Here is an 11,127-nt window from a genome sequence, read left to right as displayed (position 1 = left end):
TCGGTGATGAATGGATCATTTATTAGTGGACTGACACTGGTTCACTGGAACAGTGAGCTCTGGTGATGGGGATGGCTTCTTCGCTATCCTCCAATGTGAACAAAATGTATCACCCATTAATAGCATATGAATCATCCAATAATTGATGACGCCGGTGGGCTATTGGTGACGCTAGTGGGGTGATTTTTTTGGTAGGCTGTTATGGGATTTTTCGATGGTGAGTGGGTCGTTTTTTAGTGAACTGGCATTGGTTCACCGAAACAGTGAGCTCCGGTGATGGGATGGCTGCTTCGTACTCCTCCAGTATAAACAAAATATATCACTCATTAATAGCATATGAATTACCCAATAATTAAAATAATATCGGTATCTACCATATAATCACCATAATACCATATGTATCATTCATTAATATCATATGTATTGCATATTAAAACCATACAAACTGTATCTATCGTATGAATTACCATAATACCCATATAATGATATCATATTTATTATTCATATGAATCACCATTAAAGAATAAACATGTATGAATAACTAAATAAATTTATATATGTATCAATCGATTTTTAAAAAAAAATTGAGAGAATTTTAGGGGAGGAAATTATGGAAAAAATACAGTTGCATGCGTTAATGGAGAGGAGAGAAAATCAGGAAGGAAGATGTTTTAATTGATTATAATTTGGGAGAAATTTCAGGGAAGGTAATCTTTGAAAAAAAACATTTTGCATGAGTTAATGGTGAAATAAAAATAGAATGTGGAGTTTTGTTGAATTGTATCAAGAGTAAAGTTAAAAATCGAGACTTAATGTAAATTTTAAAAAGGTAAAGAATATTGAGTAATATAGCTACTTGAGTTTGAGATTTGTGCATTGTATAAAGGCACGAGCGTAGACACACAATTGGCATTCCACTATCTTAAAAAGTGTCTTTTAGTTGTAAAAATGGGCCCTGTAGTCCTGCTGCCGCACCAAACATAGTCCAAAGCGTAAAGGCAACAGGACAAGTGATAAAAAGGTGTTCAAAGGATTCATGAACTGACCTCCCACAATATTAGGGATGGCAATGGGGAGGTGTGGGTGTCGGTGTGGATTTTAAGCTATACGAGGCAGGGTGAGTTAAAGTAATTTTTGTTTTAAATGATGTGGTGTGGGTTGCAGGTATATGCGGGTTTAAATTAAAAAAAAAAAAAAATTAGTGTTATTCTCGTGAATATACCTAAAATTATACGCATTTTTTACTTAAAATTTTATGATACTTAAAATGACATGTATAACTCTATAAATAAATAATTTTATAGCTTTTTTAATATCTCTATTCATTTTTTAAAAAATATAATATTTGATCATTACTTGTACACGTAATACTTTTTGACAATTTCTTAATGAAAAGTGATATAATAGAAATTAGTTGTTATTATTTCCTAATTGTAGATTTGAAAATATTATGATTTCAATGGAGTTACGAATTTTTCAAAAAAAAATAAAAAATAAAAACATGGGGCGGGGCGGGTATGTGCGGGTATGAGTGTGGGATGGGTTTATGCGAATTTAAAGGTGATACGGTGCAGTGCGATTTTAAAATTTGTGGGTTTAGAGAAAACCCACACCGCACCATTGCCATCCCTACACAATATTGACAATTCGCAACCTCCACTAGACTTGTAAGAAAATCCCCAATTGGAATCCTTTTCTCCCACAATCTCCAAAAGAAAAAGGAACCTTAAAAAGAATACCTTTCTCCCACATAAGTTTATACTCCTAATGCAAAGTTCCAGGCTGTCTCATAATTTCCCAAGCACTGCTGGCAGAGAATTTGCCTGAATTGTGTAGCATCCACCAAGGTTTATCCCATGCCTCTGTATCCTCTACTACTCCAATTTTGTTAATGATATGATTAAAAATGCCCCAGGCAATAGTTGCTGCAATAGAGTAGCATTCTACCATCCTCGAGTCATAAGCTGCTTCACATCTTCCAAACAAGATTAGTAGAAAAAGAAATAGGTAAGTGGTAGAAAAGAGCACCTAATTGGGTTCAATTGTCAAACCAAATACTAGAATGACCACATTTAAGCTCCCACGTATCTCTTGATCCATTAAGTCCCTAGCCAGTAACATATGCTATCAAGTCTCTGACGAATGTCCCTGTAAATTGAGTTTGACTGCACTTTTACATGATAAAGTAAACGTCTAAGTAGGTTGTGGCTTATAAATAGAATGCTCCTTCCTTTTTTATGAATGTGCTGCAATGTGTTAATTGAATGAGGTGCTATTTTAATTGCATGAGTACTTTGGAAGTATAGGTAATCCTCTTATCATGGCGGAGACTTCCCTCATGTTTGGCCTCGTCCCTCTCCTTGTATAATATCTCTCGTTGGATTTATGTTTAATTCCTTGGTATTTCTACTTCATCATAGTTGACGGAAAAAATAGTTGATATCTTTTATGTAGTTTTTATACAATAGGCTTTTTCTTTTCATTTCGTTCCTCAAGCAATCACAAGGAGCATCTATATAATCATCTTATTTGAAATGCACACGATCATGTCATTTGAATGAGTTATTGTTGTTGCAATTTACATTATAAGTTTTGTTTGTGCTGATTGCAGGAATGAAAAAGATACATTCTAGCAGACACAAAGCATTGAAGAATCTCCAGATGCTCGCCTGGCCTTTGCCAAGTAGATTAGATTACATAGATTTTAACATCTACTTCTTAATATGGAGAGACAGATGTAGAGATTCCAGTTTTGTGGGAGAACAGCAAAAGAACGCAAAATTTAGCATATCCCCTGCCCAGACGGTATTTTCAGTGATTCTAATTTATTTATAAATCTTGTACGAACTAATTCATTTGGAAATGTGGAGATTCAAGTGCTTATAATCCAGTCGATCTCAGATTCGTGAACCTGACTGCTGAGAATATAACTGAGAAGCGTTAGGAAGGTTTGGATTGGACCAGTTGAGTGATTCCACTTTAATTTCCAGCATAGCATCGATGCTTTAATCCCAAAAATAAATTTTACTGACACTTGAAGTTCATTATGCAATGCTGTCATCTCTACATCTTTACAGTTCAAATGTGTAAATATCAATAACTTGTAAATAGTTGTAATCACACTCTGGGTATTAAATGATCAGAAATTTGATCCTGTTTTTGATCATTTTGCAGTTCTACTACTCGAATTTATTTATTTTTGCAGTCTCTACATCTCTTAGGTCGATTTCTTTTTCTCAAATTCAGCAGTTACTAGCCATTAAGAGCCCAAAGGAAAAAACAATAGCTTACCAAATCCAAAAGAGAATTGAAACTGACAAAGAAATCACAACTATAGCCGCTTCAAGGAAAAAAAAAAATCAGCTGACATAACCTATTAAATACAGAAGGCTGCAAACAAGGTCTACTTCAACAACTCAATGGTTCACGAGGACCCTGCTTGCTCATGATGACAGAGAACAGACTTTCAGCTGTCAAATTCCAGAAAAAAAGATGAATATGTCAGTCTCAAGTAAGATCAACAGGCATCATCAAGACTGTAAATTTGTCTCAGATAGAACCAGAGCCTAGATGATTATACATTAAAAGATGAACATATGCCTGACAAGAAACCTATTTGACAAAATCCTATTGAAATGTGTACACATGTAATCATTGCCCAAGCTGATCTTTCTACTTGTAATTTAAAAAAAAAAAAATCTTTATTCTTGTCTCAAATTGTCAATCAGTAATAAGTACCTGATGCTAACAGGACCAGTCAATACAGAGACCAGAATGACCAGCTTTCAAATGGCCTTAGCTCTCTCTTGATATTTTCAGAGACCTTAGCTTGGACGACGACTTCATAGAATGTATTAGAGGGACGACTTCGTCTTCTTGCTTTTCTTCATCTGCCTCCTGATCAGATCCACTGATTGATTCCTCGTCTTCACTAGAATTGTGCTGGTCAAAAAGTTTTTTCCCTTGTAAGTTCTGCTTCTTGGGAGGACGACCTCGACGTCTCCCGACTGTACCTTCCTTATCATCTATAAAAGAACTTGCATCAGCAGTTAGTTTGAACAGATCTTATGATTGCAAAACCATAAGTGATGGTTACTACAACATGATAGCAAGCAATACTCTTGACACCAAAACATGCACCCTCCTTGAAGTATTACTTCTCCACTACCCTAACGGAACTTTGCATAGGCTATTTTCCTTCTTAACTTTTTTTTCTTTTTGGAGATCTAATATGAGATATATAAAAGGCCACTCTGCCAATCGTATCTCACTTCACTACCATAATTACTGCAAAACTTTGCATGGACTACTGACAAAACTTCGTTCTGGAAAGCAATTTCAATGAGCAGGGAAAGAAATTAATAAAAAATATCGACAGTTTACTAGCCAGGGATGTTAAGAATTAGGAAAGTACTAATATGGCCCATCGAACTACTCATAAATATACAGCGCAACTTTTCTTTCGCCCATGTAGCCATATTTTCCAGTTTAGATCTGCATAGCCAACATTTATTTTGCAACAGTACTTATTCAACATTACACATATTATTCAGTATTTATACACCTATACAAAAAAAAACTTATCAGCATTGTATAAAGGAAAAATGGTCAAAAATGCTCCTCTGGGTTAAATACACCCCTGCTATTACTAAAGTATGCAAATATACCCCTCTATTTAACGGATGTCCACATGGACTAATATTTGGCAGAGGTGGAATCCACGTGGTATGCCACGTCAGCGCCACATTTTTATTCTTTCCCCCATTTTCTTTTTCTTTTCTTCTTCACAATATTTTTGCTTCCTCTTCTTCACTGACATCAATCAATTTCTAATTTCACTGGCATCACCAATAATTCAATGTCAAAGTCTAAGAAATCTAGCTTGAGTCAAACTCATTGTTTATGCAATTTCCAGAATGAGGGATGCAACCAACAAACAAATTCCTGAGTTGAAGAGGTCCTCTGTTGTAAATATCTGCTTGGTGCAGTTAGCTTTGGGGCTTTCAACTAATAATCCAACGTGATGTTCTAAAAGAGAGGATGTTGTGGGCCGAAAAATATATCTTTAATTTGTGATGTTTTAAGCCCTTCTTAAACACAAAGATTGATTGGCTTCAATGAAAATAACATTGTAAAAACACAAAAAGAGAATCAGTTATTAATTGAATATGGTAGAGGCTCTTGTCAAGATTTGATGGCCTAACATTCAAACTTCTTGTTGTCCTATTTTCCTATCTTTAGTTGTGCAGTTAATGTCTCAATTTGAAGATGGAATTCAAATCTCATGCTGTTTATTTGGTTATTCCCTTGTCATGGCAATTGTGGAACTTGCTAGGGGTTAGATATTCATCAAAATCTCAAATGTAGTTTTTATTCATACGTAACTTCTTCTGCAATGTGCTGCAGCTGCTACGCTAATGCTGTCCTTCAGTGCCTGGCATTTACACCACAACTTACTTCCTATGTTCTTCAAGGGCTTCACACTAAGACATGTATGTCCACTTCTCATTGTTAGATTTATTTTTTAACTCATCATTCACAGACCACCCCAAATCAAATTAAACTCACTAGTTTTCCCTTTTTTTTACATGCTATCAGGTGAAAAGAAAGGGTGGTGCTTCACGTGCCAATTCGAAAGTCTTGTTCTAAAAGCAAAAGATGGGAACTCTGCCACATCTCCTAGTAGCATAATTTCCCATCTCGAAAGCATCGGGAGCAATCTTGGTAATGGTAGAGAAGAAGACGCTCATGAATTTCTTAGGTATGTTTTTTTTAATCTGTGAAGCTTGTTAATGTGCGATTATCTATTGAAGAAGGGGAAAAGAATAAAAATGTGGCGCTGACGTGGCATGCCACATGGAGTCCATCTCAGCCAAATGTTAGTCCATGTGGACATCCGTTAAATAGAGGGGTATAACCCTATAATTTAACTAAGGGAAATTTAACTAATTTATGAAAGTAGAGGGGCATTTTTAACCCTTTTCCCTTGTATAAAAGAATACAATAATACATAAAAATATATATACCTTGCATAAAAGTATATAACAACTTATAGAAGTGCATAACACGTCGCTAGCTACAGAGATGAACTTCTGCGATTTCAGTTGCAGTTCCTTGTCCAAACCAGTACAAATCTCCACCGAATGACTTAAAATTTTGTTGACTACCTCCTCAAACTATTCCCAACAAATCCAAATAACATACACCACAAATTTCGGAAGAAATCCCATTCTTCAAGCTTGTTCAATAAAGGTGGGTTACCTTTCTAAACTAATTTTCAGCACCTAAATCTTACAAAATCAATACTCTAAGAATCGAGCTTCTAAAAACAAATAAATTAATTTTGTTAATTAACAATTAAGAGGCGATCAGGTTGAAGAAGAGAAATAAGGAAAGTGACCTAACTTCCAAATTATTTACAATATTGGCCAATGCAGGTAAGGGCAGAAAAACATGGCCCACTTAATAATAAACTTGGGCTGAGTGACCGAGTGTGTGAAAATTCTTTATTGTATATATAGAATGAATTTAATATCCATAAAATAGTATAAATAGGAATAGGAAGTACTTCCTTTTCCTTTTTAGAATTACTTGTATACTTTCGTTCCTGATTAGGGGTTACTTGTAAGCACTATAAAAGAAACCAACATGGTTGAGAGAATAGTCAAGCAATTTATTCATAACATCTCTTCTTCTCTCATTCTTTACATGATATTGGAGCCAAGGATTTGAATCTCTATTTTGAAAATTCTCTCCTTTCTTTGAAAATTCTTTATCAAAGCCAGATACTTTGGGATGTGGCTCTGTACCATGGAAACCAACAATTCGAATGGATGTGGCTCTGTACCATGCAAACTAACTAGGTACTTTGGGAGATCAGTTGCATCCGGCAAGACTGGTCATTGTCAGTGGGATTTTCCTGACTCTTAGTGGCAACCAATTTTAAAAACCCAACCGATGAGGATCAAACTCAATAGAGAGATTGTTATACATACAGTGAATAATAAGATAGAAACTGTTGTGCAATGAATAATAATACATCAAATGTTAAGTAACGACTATTTATACACCCAAGGGTGTGGCCTGGTGATTCAATGAAGTTGGGTTGAGCATCATGAAGTCTCGGGTTCAATTACCAATAGAGACAAACACTAGGCGATTTCTTACCCTCTGTTCTAGCCTTGTTGGACATAGTTACTTGGTACCTGTTGCTAGTGGGAGGTAGCAGGTATCTCGTGGAGTTAGTCAAGGTGCACGCAAGCTGGCCCGAGCACCACGATTATAAAAAAAAAGGTAAGGACTATTTACTTCAGGAGCATCTGGTAATCTGTATTACCAGTACAAGTATTCTAATTACGTAAATTCTCGCATAACTAAATGCATATATTGTTCAATAACGCAAAACAAATGATATATAAAGTTATGAATAGATCATATTTAACCCAGCGTTACATTAGTTATGCGGGAATAAACTTTCTAATCCGTCCAACCAAACATGGTATTATTCTACGCGGATCTACAAGACCTAGTAACATCCAACTTTATAATCGGTTTTAATCTATCGCTTTCACAAAGATAACGGTTAGGCTGCCTTTTCTCCAGAAGATAGACCAAGCCCAATTCTCCCAAAACAAAATTCAAACAATCATATTTATTTGCAAAGAAGAAACAATTCTTCCAGAACAAAAAAAAAATTAAACCAGTTTCTAGCCCAATCACAACCTTTGAAACTTTTCAGGACCCTCAAGACATGATTAGCTTTACCACCATCAAGGAAAACCAAAAGTGTTGTAAAATTGATACAAACAGGAATAACAAAAAAATACACCCAACATGATGAATTCTAAAGTTGATTTAGATTTCAAACTTAGCTTGTGAACTATTGCCCAGCTCAATTATTCTCGTTTATACACTCATACCCAAGTGACTCCATTTTATTCTAAAGACATTTTAGAACTTGGTAGAACACCAAGGAGATGATCTTTATTAACAACTTAACAATAGGATTAAGCAATTTGGTAGAACATCAATACATCTAAGCAACTATTTTCTAGATCTCATGGAGAGCAATGACAATACCATCACCAAAAATAAAAATTTGCCAAATATTTTTTTAGGACAATGAGGTAGCAGATATACGTACATTGGTGTTAATTACAGTTTGTTTAGTGTGCTCAAGAATTTTTGTGTAAGCGTGCAGAATAAGTGTGAGACAAAAGGAGCTTCTAATTATTTTTTTTGTCAGAAAACCCTAATTTGTCTTAAAAGACAATTATTCAGTATTAGGATGAAAAATGTTAAAGTAGAGCGCAATGGATACGGAGAACTCATATTCCGATTCTTACTACTTCAGGATTGAGGCATTATTGTTGTTACTTAATGTGGCACACAACAGGACTGGTGTAATAATTCTGCAGTTTCACTCCACTTGCCTTCACTGGCCATCCCAAGATGAAAAGAAGTAAACAGCATGGTACCTAATCTATAGTCAAACCAACCTCTCTTATGTTTTTGAGAAACCCCTATGCAAATTCAGATATTACAGGCATATGCTTACATACAACAGTTCTCTTTCACCGGGGGGGGGGGGGGGGATACAAGCCCTTTGAAGGTAAACCCAAAACGAATTCACTGAAACCAGAGCCGTTTAGTAGGACTAAAAACCAAAAAAGGGAAGTCCGGTGCACTAAAGCTACCGCTATGCGCGGTGTCCGGGGAAGGGCCCCACCACAAGGGTGTATCGTACGCAGCCTTACCTTGCATTTCTGCCAGAGGCTGTTTCCAAGCTTGAACTCGTGACCTCCTGGTCACATGGCAGCAACTTTACCAGTTACTCCAAGGCTACCCTTCATCCAAATCAAACAAGAATAATTCGCAAATTAAAGAAGTGAATGGCATGAAAAGGGAGCAAGACTAGAGAAGAAAAACAACAGCAAAAGGTGTACCTTGTAAACCTTCACCCTTGGAATACTTCTCATGGACCGTGTCTACAAATATATGATAGGGTCGCCAACCACTTGGATCTTCATCTGTGTTAACATTTTCAGTTCTTTTCTCGACATCTTTCAAGCTGATCACATGAAAGTTGAGTTGAAAGTCAGTAACATATGATACTTATCGTAACAAGAAAATAGCATCAAAAGATAAAATTGAAACTTAGGCAGTTCTCTCAAGGACAACTTATAAAACAATGAAAGAGAGCTAAAACAAAAAAGCTATGCAATATTCACCACTGACATGTCCAAATTGAAAAGGCTATACAATATTCACCACTGATGTGTCCAAAGGAAAGAAACTATTATGCCCAATGAGACACTATAGCTGATCATTAGTGAAGTTGAGACACATTGAGAGTCGCAAAAGAATCAACCTCCTGTTGTCCTTGATTTCAGACACCAGTAACGCACTAAGGCTGTATCCGTGAGTAAGCAGCCACCGGCAGCTAATTTTTCTCCAACTTTTCATAAGGTTAACATGGTACACCTCTAAACTTTTTGTAGGCCATTGCTTCCAGTTTCACCAACAAACCAGGACAGTTCGAAGTGGTATGCAAATAGACTCTTCACAAATAAACTCATTATATCATAGATCATTTGAAAAGAAATGGCATCTCTTGCTTATTCCATGGTATTGGTTCCTTGAGGCACCTAAAAGGTTTGCTTCTTTCTTGGCCATTCTCATAGCTGAGAAATCAAAGGAAGTGGAAGATAGGTCAAATTTACTGGCGCTTTATGTTCAAGAAGTCAAGATAAGAAGTGAACTATTTGCGATTTTATTGTTATATTGCACACTGATTGTGAAGCAAGTGGGGAATATGTTTGGCCCCAGATGGGTAACACCAACTACTATCAAAGACTGTTTAAGTTGGGAATTCAGGAGGAAAAGGAGTCGAGTGTGGAAATGGCTCCTCTGGTACTTATGTGGCTAATGAGGAAAGAAACAAAAAACTAGTTTAAGAAGTTAACAATCAGAAGAAAAGGTTGAAGTTAAAACTCTATGTGCATATCAGTAGATCATTTATATTTTTGCAAGTTTTTGGAGCAGATGTGTGATTCCAGTTGGCAATGAAGATTGAGTAATTTTAGTAGAGAATCACATTTTCTCCATGAACCTCTACTTCCGCATACTGCTTGTGTACGGTATATCCCTTAATGTATCAACAAATAACTTCAACAAAAAGAACTTCATATTTTGCATATCGAAAAAAAAAAAAGAGAAGAGTTTATGCCATGGAAGCCTGCCACAATCACGACTGCCCTAACCCCAAAAAACCCCACCAGGATGTCAATTCTCAGGCATATATCTAACCAACCACATCTAACTATCACCCTGGCACCAAGTCAAATACATATCGTCCAAGTTTCTTCAATATCCAAAACCCAAGGAAAACATGAGAAGATAATCCATTGTTTCCTCAAGTTGTTACAAAGGCTCACGCACAATTTCAAGAAACACCCTTTTGATAGATCATCTAACAGGATTGGAGTCAGAATGTAAGCTTTTCACTATGTGATTACAATAGAAAATTACGTTTAGTAAGCTCTTACATGTCCATAATATCTGGAGGAGAAAGTTTAGATATGAAATGCAGCACAGCACCATCCAAGAAAGATAGATGCTTTGGAGCATCTGTAAAGGCATAGTGAATGCCTCCTGTGACAATATTTAAAACATCTGACCGGCACTTGTTTCTTGCAGCCTTTCCAAATGTCTTAGCAAGCCCACTAGCGAGATCTTCACATTCTTGAAGAGTCTTTCTCGCTGATTCGTCATCATCAGAGAAAAGAGCTACTAAGTACCGTTCATGGGCCTGCAAAACCAGAATCAAACATGCTCAACTACTCCATGAGGAAAAGAGACGCTAAATTTTCTTCCAATATGACCTTGATTTTTTGAGAATGACACTGCATATTTGGAAAGAAAGTATTCATGTTAGATTCAGAAAGGCATCAAGGTAATGTTGGCAGACTAGGACATTGATATGCATCTTTTTTGTAAGCAACGTATTTGACAGTTGTCCATTCTAGCTCCTTGAATTATTACTACAACCAACTCAAACACACCCCATGCACATGAATACATCGACATTATTTCAACAGCGACCCTTGGAGCAAACGTAAAGTTGTG

General features: G+C 36.2%; 1 protein-coding gene and 1 long non-coding RNA gene across 3 annotated transcripts in view; one reads left to right on the top strand and one right to left on the bottom strand.

Annotated features, from left to right (window-relative positions):
• Positions 1 to 929: 929 nt before the first annotated feature.
• LOC107847463 lies at positions 930 to 3,166 on the top strand. Its single transcript, XR_001667518.2, has 2 exons — positions 930 to 1,847; positions 2,612 to 3,166. It is a non-coding gene; the product is annotated as an uncharacterized LOC107847463 (long non-coding RNA).
• LOC107847462 (sister-chromatid cohesion protein 3) overlaps positions 3,130 to 11,127 on the bottom strand; it is a 21,558-nt gene continuing 13,560 nt past the window's right edge. For both annotated transcript variants that reach the window (XM_016691731.2, XM_016691734.2), the window contains exons 19-22: positions 10,548 to 10,810; positions 8,946 to 9,070; positions 3,739 to 4,025; positions 3,130 to 3,470 (exon numbers count right to left, since the gene is read on the bottom strand). In XM_016691731.2, the coding sequence (XP_016547217.1) occupies positions 3,796 to 4,025; positions 8,946 to 9,070; positions 10,548 to 10,810 (618 nt within the window). In that variant the 3' untranslated portion in view covers positions 3,130 to 3,470; positions 3,739 to 3,795. The remainder of the gene's footprint in view (positions 3,471 to 3,738; positions 4,026 to 8,945; positions 9,071 to 10,547; positions 10,811 to 11,127) is intronic.

The sequence above is a fragment of the Capsicum annuum genome, chromosome 11 (genome assembly GCF_002878395.1).
Source record: "Capsicum annuum cultivar UCD-10X-F1 chromosome 11, UCD10Xv1.1, whole genome shotgun sequence".
Classification (NCBI taxonomy): Eukaryota; Viridiplantae; Streptophyta; class Magnoliopsida; order Solanales; family Solanaceae; genus Capsicum; species Capsicum annuum.
Note: the sequence above shows the minus strand (reverse complement) of the source record. Positions and strands in the feature narration are given on the sequence as shown.